The sequence below is a fragment of the Sus scrofa genome, chromosome 13, assembly GCF_054392235.1.
Source record: "Sus scrofa isolate SSC_HxYL_T2T_F1_AM1 chromosome 13, Sscrofa_HxYL_maternal_Yorkshire_Landrace_v2.0, whole genome shotgun sequence".
Classification (NCBI taxonomy): Eukaryota; Metazoa; Chordata; class Mammalia; order Artiodactyla; family Suidae; genus Sus; species Sus scrofa.
This window is the reverse complement of record NC_139395.1, coordinates 88,636,201-88,647,949: the sequence shown is the minus strand read 5'-3', so window position 1 is coordinate 88,647,949 and position 11,749 is coordinate 88,636,201. Positions and strand designations below refer to the sequence as shown.

Below are 11,749 nucleotides of genomic sequence, written 5' to 3'. Positions count from 1 at the left end.
AAGTAGCGCCACAGCTGTCCGCCCAGACGCCCGCGGCTCTCCTCCCTCAGCCCAGTCAGTGCCCCGCCCCGCCCAGTCCTGATGCCCTGCCAAATCCAATCGACTGCTACGCCCCGCTCAGCCACCCTGCCCCACCCACTACTGCCCCGCTGCCCCGCCCCGCCCCTCTCTTCAGCCACTGCCACGCCTCCTCGAGCTGCTCGCCCCGCCCCTTCCTGCTGCCTCGCCCCTCCCCGCTCGCCCGGTCCCGCCTTCTCCTGGTGCATGTTGGCAGGTTAGCTGCGGCTGCCGGCGTCATGGGGACTGCTTCGTCGCTCGTGAGCCCCGCGGGAGGGGAGGTGATTGAGGACACGTATGGGGCGGGCGGCGGGGAGGCCTGCGAGATCCCGGTGGAGGTGAAGCCCAAAGCCCGCCTGTTGCGCAACTCGTTCCGCCGGGGCGCGGGTGCGGCTGCGGCCGGAGCCGGGCCGGGATCTCTGCCCCGCGGGGCGGGCGGCGGCGGGCTGCTGGGGGCCAGCTTCAAGTCCACTGGCTCGTCAGTGCCGGAGCTGGAGTACGCGGCGGCCGAGTACGAGCGGCTGAAGAAGGAGTACGAGATCTTCCGGGTCAGCAAGAACCAGGAGTTGCTATCCATGGGTCGTCGCGAGGCCAAGCTGGACACCGAGAACAAGCGGCTGCGGGCCGAGCTGCAGGTAACGCCCGGCCCAGGCACACACTGGGGATGGCCGCAACACCCGGGAAACTGAGGCCCCGGGCGGCCTGCCCACGGCCCTGCAGCCGCTTGGCCGCGCTGCCAGCTGGATCCAGGACGCTTACACTCCGTCCCTCATCCATCCTGTCTCATCTCCAAACTGAAGAGTTGAGAAAATTGAGCAGAAGCTGCTCTACATTTTGATTGGAGGGGACATAATTGCCTTGGGATCTAAACCCAAGGGTTAGTTATTGCCTTAACTAACCCTCCTCCTTTTCCTATTTCTGGTCCATTTATTCAGACACCTTGAAGCGATTAGCCTGAAAGTGTCCTGAAGCAACAAAATGCCAGTCTCCAGGAAAGTAGGTCCACAAGGAGCACACGCATTCACAAAAGACTGGTGACCTCTGTTGAGGCAACTCATCAAACCCTTATTTGGAGTTTTTAACACCACCACCCCCAGCCAATTTTACATTCTTCCAAGATGGGGCTTAGCTCTTGGATTTTAATGATCTTGAAGTGAATTTTTCTGGATGCCCCTGATTTTCACCCATCTTAAATGGTTATAGTTGAAAGTGTTCCCTAGGTGTAGTCAGATCTCCTTAATCCATTTGATTAATTTACTCAAAAAACAATTATTGCATACCCTCCCTGTAATAGATCTGTTCAGACTGATTTAAGATAGTATGTAAAGCAAAGGTTATTTTTCTCAAGGCCTCTGAGAGTTGTAGTTTGTTTACTCTCCTTTGCTGTGGTAGACTTTGGACAGCCCAAGTTTTCCTGAGCCCATTTACAGTAGGAAGAGACTAAATACCTCAGACTGATTTTTCTAAAAGGGAAGCTTTCTTCCTTCTAAACTAGGCATTCTAGTCAAACCCCACCCTATCTCACCCACCATTAGCTGTTGTATAATTAGCACTGTTATTATCTAGGAAAACATAAGCAGTTTTATCTGTTGTCTTACCAATTTTCCTATGGGGTAGTCTTAATGCACTTGCAGGTGTAAAATGGATTTATGAATTTCAGGGGTTTTTTTGGTGGGGGTGTGGGATGGACCATGCCCTTCACGTGTGAAAGTTTCCAGGCCAGGGATCAAATCTGCGCCACAGCAGCAACCCAAGCCTCTGCAGTGATAACGCCAGATCCTTAATCTGCTGCGCCACAAGAGAACTCCATGCATTTCAGATTTGATTTCAAGTCATTGTCTTGGGTTCACTGAATATTGCAAAGGACTGTGTTGATAGAAGAGAAGCCTGGACCAACCAGGGCAGGGTGCATTAAGCATTGACAAATATCACAGTCCCAGGTTATTCCTGTTACCAATCCCGATTCCTTATGTAGCCCTTTTGGTTTCTCATGTATCTAGGCAAAGAAACTCTTCTGTATTTATTTATTTTATCCATTTGGTCAGACATTTACTTGAGGCCTGCAGTGTTTCAGGCACTGTGAGGGCTTGTGCTGAACTTCGTGTGGACACTCTAATTTAAGTTCGGCATCAACTGGGGATAATGAGAGGAGGAAGAGAGGGAGCCAGTGAGTGTGTAGAAGTCATTATCCTTCTGGTTAAGCCTTATGAATTGTACTTTTCATTTTCTTAAAGATGGGAAAACAGGTGTAGTGAAGAGTAAGAACTAGTACAATATTTCAAAGAAAAATATTAGTTTCCATTGAAAACTTAATGTTGAAGTATCTTCATTTTCTATAGGTTAAGCATATTTGCATTTTTATTGTGTTTGGATAAAATGGCAATATGCAGTTCTTAATAACTAGTGTAAAAATAAAGTAGATTGTTGAAATTCTGAGATATGTGATATGTATATAAGATAATGTAAAATTGGGGAGGCATACTATTTTTGTTAGGAATAACAAGGTAAATTTTTCCCAGGCACTTCAGAAAACTTACCAGAAGATACTTCGGGAAAAGGAAAGTGCTTTAGAAGCAAAATACCAGGCAATGGAGAGAGCAGCTACATTTGAACATGACAGAGATAAAGTTAAGAGGCAATTCAAGGTAAATTTCGTATATTTTAATCCCCAAAGTAAAATAAAAATAGTATATTTTAAAAGTTCTTAGAATGCCTAGGAATAAACCTGACCAAAGAGGTGAAAGACTTAAACACTGAGAACTATAAAAGTTCATGTAATGCTGAGGTGAATAAATAGAAGTCAATGAAGTAGGAGCCATGAAAGTTTCAAGAACTTTACTAAAGCACATTTTACATTTTTGAATTGGACCAGGTAAACTTGAGATAGTTTTAAAAACAAGTATAAATGTGAACATTTTAATAGGGATTTGGGTCGGGGTGGGGGGGTGTTTCTTTTAGGCAAAGGCATTTAGAAACCTTTGGGGATGTTTTCTGCTGGAGGGCACTACTGACATTAAGTGGGAGGAGGACAAAATTTGCTAAATATCAAATGGCTCACAAGGCAGCCCCACACCATAGACATGTATCATGCTGGAAGTCCACCTGGTTCTAGTTTCAAAACAGTGATGTAGAGGTACTTGGCTTATTTATCCTACAAAAGAGGAGCTCAAGGAACAAAATGAATATTGATTTTATGAGTTAAAGAATTTTCCCTTAAAAGTTGATGACACAACTTTTCCATAATCAGAAAAAAAGAATTTCAAAATTAAAATCCTTCTTTTAAAGATTTTTAGGGAGACCAAGGAAAATGAAATTCAGGATTTATTGAGGGCCAAGCGAGAGTTGGAGAGCAAACTTCAGAGGCTACAGGCTCAGGGGATCCATGTGTTTGATCCTGGAGAGTCTGATTCAGATGACAACTGTACAGATGTTACTGGTAAATCTATTTCCTATTTATAATATTTTGAGATTTCAGTATAGGTGTAATGATTATAGAGCCAACCTTGAATCCTTTTACTTATAAGTAATTGCTGTTACAAATAGACTTGCACTTTCTCTCTCTTTCTAAGCTGTTGTGACAGCTCTTTTCCGTGACATTGTGGAGGCTGAGGTTACTTCTGTCTCCTTGCTCTGCTGGCCTCAGCCCATAGCTTTTCTCTCTCTGGTCTAAGATAGCTCCTCCAGGTCCCACCATCACATCTACAGATTAGCCAGGGGAAGAGGGAGGGGAATCCATTACTTTCCTTGAAAGCATAATCAGAAAGACAGTAGATTATTCCAACATCCCACTGGCCAGAGCTATACCTAGGAATATGGAAAAGTGTGAATAGCAGGAGAGCCATGAATCCACATAGAATTTGGGTTTGTGTTACTAAAGGAAGAACAGGAGAATAGATGTTGATAGTCAGTAGTCTCTCTCACATTATTTTTCCACATAAATGGATGTGTTCTTTACAACTATCAGAATATCTGCATAATATTTCACTGGTCTCCAGTGCAGCTTCATGAAATATTTTTAAAGTTTTTATGTTATAATTAAACATGAAATGTTTTTCTAGAAGTAAAGAGAAACTGGGAATCATAGGATGAAAGGGTCTGCCATATTCCAAGGAAATAATAATGAAGTATGATTGATATTGAAAAATATTCTGTTTTAAATGCAGTCACTCTCTCATTTATATGAAACTGTAATTATGTTCTTACAAACTGATGTATTTTGGGGTAAAACATGGCAAATGATAATTCCCTCTTAATTTGTATATTAGTACCTTAGAATCTGACTGCATCCTGGAACTTTTATTGCTAACTTTTGGGAAAAAAGTGAAGTGATTCTTCATGGCTTAGAGTGACTAAGAAGATGCTTTTATGCCCCCACATTAGTCTTAGTGATTATTTTGTTATTGACATTTGTCAAAATGTACAGTGTTACAGAACTATTATATTCTAATTATCTTGACAAGTTAATAAAATGTTAATATTTCTTCCTAAGTCTTTCTTCATATTTTGATCTAAACATGAAAGAAAGAATGCCTGAGGGAATGTCACTCATTTGAAAGTCAAAGAGTACAAATAATAATCTTAATTTTGCCAGAGATTTAGTCCAAATACCAGTTTACTTGTGGTTAGTCAAGGATGCCATGTAGATATTATGGCAAATATTATGTATTAAAAAATCGGCATGTTGATAAGTATCTCTTGATTCAGGCATTAATTTTGTTGCCCAGGGAGGTGAAAGAGAATGTACTCTTTACATCCTTAGCTTACTTCCTAATGAATTATCAATATCAATTACTGGTGTGCCGGTATTAGTCTTCCTTTGAAATTCTTCAAATTTTACGTTGATACCTAAATCATGTACTTAGAAATGTTTTTTAGAATTTTTGTGGGGGAATGTTTTTAACTTCTGTTATTATAGTTCCTTTGCTTATTGTATTCTTAATTTCTTTTCATCTTTCTCTTTTTAATCCCTTTAAATTTGAGATGATGGAGTTCCCTCATGGCTCAGTGGTTAAAGAATCCAACTAGGAACCACAAGGTTGTGGGTTTGATCCCTGGCCTTGCTCAGTGGGTTAAGGATCCAGTGTTGCTGTGAGCTGTGGTGTAGGTCGCAGACACGGCTCGGATTCTGTGTTGCTATGGCTCTGGCGTAGGCCAGTGGCTACAGCTCCGATTGGACCCCTAGTCTGGGAACCTCCATATGCCAAAGGTGCGGCCCTAAAAAGAAAAAAAGACAAAAAAATAAAATAAATTTGAGATGATAACCAGAATTATGTTAACCACCCCCTTAGAACTTGCCAGAATTTGGTGGCAAAGTACTTTCAAAATCATTGTTTTGATTTGATTTCAAAATCAAGTCTGAATATTTGTTGTGTTTTTAATATTGTAGTATGTTTACATTAGAAATCTCACTGAGTACATATGATAAGTTTTTGAAATTTCAGTACATAATTCAGTTTTCATCAGATGAAATCTCTTGCTTTTACAGCTGCAGGAACTCAGTGTGAATATTGGACTGGCGGAGCCCTGGGAAGTGAGCCTTCCCTAGGGAGTATGATCCAGCTTCAGCAGTCCTTTCGGGGCCCCGAGTTCGCCCATAGTTCTATAGACGTGGAAGGACCCTTTGCTAATGTCAACAGAGGTAACACATGCCATTTGCCAGTTATCCTGGGTAATGGTAGGGACTATTCCTGTGCTGTCATCTTGTATTAGAACTGCCATTAGCAGAGCATGAGGCTTGTGTTCTGGATGTCTTCCCCTGCCAAACCATCATGTGCTGGTGCTTATCACTAACCAGGGAGGATGAAATTAATTCACCTCAGAATCAGCTGGTGCCCCCCTGCCCCACCCTCCAGCCAGACTGGCCAGTAGTTCTAATAACTGAACTTCTGGTCTGGATTCTCAAGTATTTTAGTTGAGCAGTGAAAGTCTAATGTAGATTAACTGGAAAACAGTAGTTTTTAATCTTTCCCTCTGCATCTTTGATATTGTTGAAGGTTAGAGCAGTTGTGGAGTAGAATATAAAACCTTGGTTATGAAATACAGTGTTCTCAGTCAAAAGAATATTTTCATTATCTTTATATAATTTGTCATCCAAAACAGCTCTGAAGATGTGTTCAGAATTTCAATACCACTGCAGATCTGAGATGTTATAAGCAGCTCCACTCTTTTTTAAAAATTATGAAATTATTTATCTGTTAGCAAAATGGAAATAATTTTTTTTATTATGCCTTTTGAGTTAGCCAAATATGTCTTAAAATATTCATTCTCATTAACATTTGGTTACTTTTCACTTTAGGTCATTCTTGAACTTCTCTTTTTGGCTCAATACATTTCAAGAATAATAAGTAGGTAAAACAGGTCAACCTGGGAACCTAGGGTCCCCTCAGATAGCAAACTAATTAAACAGCCTATGTAGCCCAGTTCCCTGACATTTGACTGGAGCCCTGGGTACCTCAGCAAAGACCACTGGTGACATTGATTGCTTTAAGCCCCAGGATAGAATTTGAGATTGGAGAACTGATTGCCTTCTAATATGTTATTCTGGAAGCTATGTAAATATTATAGATGAGACCAGATTCCATTCTGTGATGCCTATTGTGTTTTTTCTACCTTCTGGGGAATCATCTTGTCAGGTGTTTTTGAGTAATTTTTTTCAGGTACTTATGAGAAATTTTATTTTCAGATGACTGGGATATTGCTGTAGCTAGTTTATTACAAGTTACCCCCTTGTTTTCACATTCTCTATGGAGTAACACTGTCAGATGTTACCTCATTTATACAGATGAAACCCAGCCTGAAATGGATCTTTTCCTTAAGGTGAGGACATTTATAAATTCTGTATTCACTGATTTAAAATACAAGTTAATATCGTGTCTGGTTTATGATAACATTACATCTAACCAAGTAGTTTACTACCTACTAGATTGTGTATTAAAGAGCAAGAAGCATCTTGGACTTTTCTTAAGAAAACATCTTAGTATTAGTATATTCAAATTAAGGCCTTGGAACTTTATTTATTTATTTATTTATTTTGTCTTTTTAGGGCCGCACACTCAGCATATGGAGGTTCCTAGACTAGGGGTCTAATCGGAGCTACAGCTGCCAGCCTATGCCACAACCACAGCAACGCCAGACCCGAGCTGTGTCTGTGAACTACACCACAGCTCACGGCATCGCCAGATCCTTAACCCACTGAGCAGCAGGGATCAAACCTACATCCTCATGTATGCTAGTATGCTAGTCAGATTTGTTTCCACTGAGCCTCAGCAGGAACTCCAGGCCTTGGAACTTTATGCCTTTGAATGCTTCATTACGCATTCCCCACAGTGTTTATGATCCTTACTGATGGTGCCTGCTTTAGTTAATACCTGCCAGCTCTATTCTTGAATCTGTTTCAGTTTAGAACAGAATTTAATCCTTGTCATGGTTTTACATTGTTCAAGGCAGCCTTTGGGGTTAATCTAAAATAGAGGTCAGCAAACTACAGCCTCTGGGCCAAATCTGGCCTGCAGTGTGTTTGTATATGACCCAGAGCTAAGATTGGTTTTTACATTTTTTTAATGGTTGAAAAAATAATATTTTCACATGTGAAAATTATATGAAATTCAAATTCTTGTGCCTTTAGATAAAATTTATTGGAACATAGCCATTGTGTCATGTGAACATAGCTCTTGTGTCTGGTTGTGTCACAGTAATGGCAGAATAAATTATGACGGGGACTAAATGGACCACAAAGATCTCTGCCAAAACAGCCAAGTTGTTAAGCCATTATTAATCTGTAAAAATATTTACCATCTGGCCCTTTACAGAAATAGTTTACCAACTACTGTTCTAACTGAATTTTAAATAAATATGTATGTCACATGCTATACCTGCTATATTAACATCCTCCAGATTGTTGATTAATAAGTTCATTTAGCTTTTCTTTTTGCTATTACTCAATTTTGGTAAAAAGATAAAATATTTTGAAAACCAAAGCTTCCACTGAATATAGGTTATTTCCAAACACATGTTGAGGGAATTGCTGATTTATTGCATAATAATAATCATCATTACTTAGTAACTTAATCTGTTATAAACCAGCCTTTTTTTATATCTATCTGCTTTAGTGTTCTACTATATCATGTAGGACACTTTTAAACTGTATAAACTCTGGATTTATATTTTTCACCCTATAACAATAAACAGAAGCCATATTTAGTAACAACAATAAAAACCAAATCAAAATAGCCTAATATTTTATTACTGTTGTTTTAGGTTTTATTATGAGATAAATCATTTTCTGAGCTAAGAAACAGCCAAGTTGCTAAGCTATTACTATTTTCATTTTATAGAGAAACTTGCCTTATAAGGATTGTCTCTAAATTGTAAATAAATATATTTTAAAATTTTTAAATTGGAGATATCCATCATGGCCTGTTCTGAAACATGCTTTTTTCTTTTAAGTAGTATGTATGGAGCTGACTAGATCTTTAGTTAAATAAGCTGTGCTTTCATATGTTTTACTTTGTTTTTAGGACTATTCACCTAAACTTAAGAGAATGTGTGAGACAATGGGATATTTTTTCCATGCTGTATATTTTCCAATAGATATTGAAAATCAATACCTCACTGTAAGAAAATGGGAAATTGAGAAGAGTTCATTAGTTATATTATTCATTCATTTAACTTTACCAAGGTAAGCTGAAAACTATAGTTACAGGAATTAAACTTGTAAATAGAATTGAGATTGTGCAATGAACTTGAAAGAAAAGTTCTGCAGTTCCCTGGTAGAGCAGCAGGTTAAGGATCCAGTGTTGGTCACTGCAGTGGCTTGGGTCACTGCTGTGGTGTAGATTCAGACCCTGGCCTGGGAACTTCCCTGTGGCACAGGCGTAGCCAAAAAAAATTTTGCATTCAAAAACATCCCTGAAATTCAGTAAATTCTATGGCTTTTCATACTTAAAAAATTAAAAATTTCACACCGTTAGGATTGTTTCATAGGTCATAAGATTAACATCGTTAATGTAAAAATCATTTTAATCAGCAAACTATGGCTCTTAAGTCAAATCCAGCCAAAATTTTATTGGAACATAGGTATGTTCATTTGTGTATGTATTGTCTACAGCTGCTTTCACATTACAGCAGCAGAGTTGAGTATTTCAGCAGAGACTGTGGCCCATAGAGCCTAAAATGTTTACAGCTGACCCTTTACAGAAATTGGAATCAGTATCCCTGATTCCAATAATCAGCATTAACCTTCATTATGTTCTTTCTTTGGATACCAATTGAGAGGCACTTGAACACTTGCGTAGGTGTTAAATCATTTTTAATTCTCTGAGGAGCTATTTAAATCCAGTAAAGTGAGCAGTTTTTAAATAATCTGAATATAATCACAACAATGAATCTAGTCTGCAAATAAAGGGTTTTTTTAAAACCAATTAAATATATAGAAGACAAAATAGATTAAAAAGGAGGTGAATTTTTCTTTCTACATTTGCTATCTGATTGGATTTTAATCTTTTCAAAACATTTTTCTCTTTTTATTGAGAACTAGCTCTGACTTTACCTGTGTATGGATGTATTTGGAGCCCTAAGCTTTATCAGAAACCTGATAGTATAACGCATCATTGATCCTTAAGACTACCCAAGGGCCAGGTGGCCACCGGATCCAAGCCACACCTGCGACCTACACCGCAGCTTGCAGCAATGCCAGGTCCTTAACTCACTGAATGAGGCTGGGGGAAACCTGCATCCTCATGGAGGCTATGTTGGGATCTTAACCCACTGAGCCACAATGGGAACTCCTAGACGTTTTTTTTAACCTGGAGTCAATATTATTAACAGCTTTCTAACCTTCCCCATCTGCCTCTGGATCTTTCTTATAGTGTCTCTTGGGTTTAAGGGTTCAGAACATTTATTGGATGAGTAAAGGCAGGCTAAAGGACTAGAGAAGAGAGATATCTTGAAACCTTGAAGCTGATGATTTTTGTGTTTCAACTTCAGAACTACATAATTATAAATAGAATTAGGTCTTTCCATTTATTTGCAAAGTCTCATGAGTCTGGTCCATTATTTTGAGCAATATTTAACAGTATTTTTTAAGAACTTTTTAAAAATTAGATTAAAAAAGTAAAGTTATGTATGTTTTACAGTTTAATTTCGAGCACAATTTATTGTACCTCATCTCACTGTCTACTGGTGAACATAAAGACTAAGCTAGAACAGAGCTAAAAAAAATGTCCATTTTGGAGTTCTCTTGTGGCACAGCAGATTAAGGATCCAACATTGTCACTTATGGTGGCCCTGGGTCATTGCTATGCCAAGGGTTCAATCCCTGGCCTGGGAACTTCTACATGCCATGGGTGTGGCCAAAAAAAAACACAAAAATGTTTGGAAAGTTTCGCTTGTTCTGCAGCAAGGCTTTTTCTGGCCACTTGTCATTTTAGTAAACCTCCTTCTTGGCATTTAGGTTAATTGACTAATTGTGTGCTGCCCCTGTGCAGTGTAGCACAAGAAATACTGATTTCCAATCTAGCCTTTTATTGGAAGACTGTGAAGAAGCTTTTCTGAAAAACCCTGAAGGCAAACCACGATTAATTTATCATCGTTTGGAGGATGGGAAAGTCACTACTGACTCTGTCCAGCAGCTGATTGCTCAGGTTTCTAACCTGAAGACCAACAAAGCCAAGGTAAAATTCATAGGGTTGTTTTGTTTTGTTTTATTTTTAATCATATAAACAATTTATTTATTTATTTATTTTGCTTTTTAGGGCCACACCCAAGGCATATGGAGATTCCCAGGCTAGGGGTCTAATCGGAGCTACAGCTGCCAGCCTATGCCACAACCACAGCAACACCAGATCCGAGCCGCATCTGCAACCTACAGCATAGCTCACGGCAACGCGGGATTCTTAACCCACTGCGCAAGGCTAGGGATTGAACCTGAAACCTCATGGCTCCTAGTCAGATTCATTTCCACAGCCCCACGACGGGAACTCCCATGGGGTTGTTTTATAAGAACATGCTTGGCAGAGAGAGCTGCTGAAACAAAGGCCATGAGGCAAGTGAGCCTGGCATGTTTGGGGAGAGGAAGGAAGCTAGCTAGCATGGCTGGAACAGAGTAACTGGGGAGATACATGTTTTCTTACTGAAGAACCTTGGTTTCCTTACTTAGCATGAAGTATGGAGCCATTGGAGGACTTTAAGCAAAGAGGAGGAAATGCTATTCTGACAAGGGTCTCTCAGACTGCTGTGTTGAGAGCTGACTGTGGTTTGGAGGGAGGGTAGTGGAGGAGGGCAGAGCTGGAGAGCTGTCGCCATCATCCAGGTGAGAAGCTGGTGATTCAAACCAGGGTGGAGGTAGAGGATGTGATGAAAAGTGGTAGAATTCTGGGTAAATTTTGACAGAACCAATAGATTTCCTAGCAGATTAGTTTTGGGCTAAGAGGAAGAGGGGAATAAGCAACAACATATGCCTGATAAGAGTATTGTTTGTGAGTAGACAAATCCGATTCTTTACTGTGCTTTTTTCCCAAGCACAGCATCATTCGCTCTGCTACTGAAGGATTAGTGTAGGAAGAACCTTTTCATGGTAACCTTTCCTGAGAGCACTGGGAAAAGTGAAAAACTAATCATGAGTAGGAGAATGATTTGATCGTCTCTAGGTGCGTGATGGGAGATATATATATATATATATACACACACACACAGA

At 39.9% G+C, this 11,749-nt stretch overlaps 1 protein-coding gene across 20 annotated transcripts in view; it reads left to right on the top strand.

Moving 5' to 3' along the window:
- Nucleotides 1-249: 249 nt before the first annotated feature.
- The window catches only part of NPHP3 (nephrocystin 3), a 58,008-nt gene continuing 46,508 nt past the window's right edge, over nucleotides 250-11,749 (top strand). For 9 of the 20 annotated variants that reach the window (XR_002337683.2, XR_002337681.2, XR_014823917.1 and 6 more), the window contains exons 1-7: nucleotides 250-692; nucleotides 2,577-2,702; nucleotides 3,343-3,493; nucleotides 5,543-5,695; nucleotides 6,740-6,873; nucleotides 8,574-8,734; nucleotides 10,574-10,727. Coding sequence is in view for 10 of the 20 variants with exons in the window: in XM_021069461.2 (XP_020925120.2) it covers nucleotides 297-692; nucleotides 2,577-2,702; nucleotides 3,343-3,493; nucleotides 5,543-5,695; nucleotides 6,740-6,873; nucleotides 8,574-8,734; nucleotides 10,574-10,727 (1,275 nt within the window). In the remaining 10 variants the exon portion in view is untranslated. Of the gene's footprint in view, nucleotides 693-2,576; nucleotides 2,703-3,342; nucleotides 3,494-5,542; nucleotides 5,696-6,739; nucleotides 6,874-8,573; nucleotides 9,752-10,573; nucleotides 10,728-11,749 lie in introns of those variants that run through there. The other 11 variants (XR_014823919.1, XM_084989676.1, XM_084989677.1 and 8 more) reach the window with 9 other exon arrangements.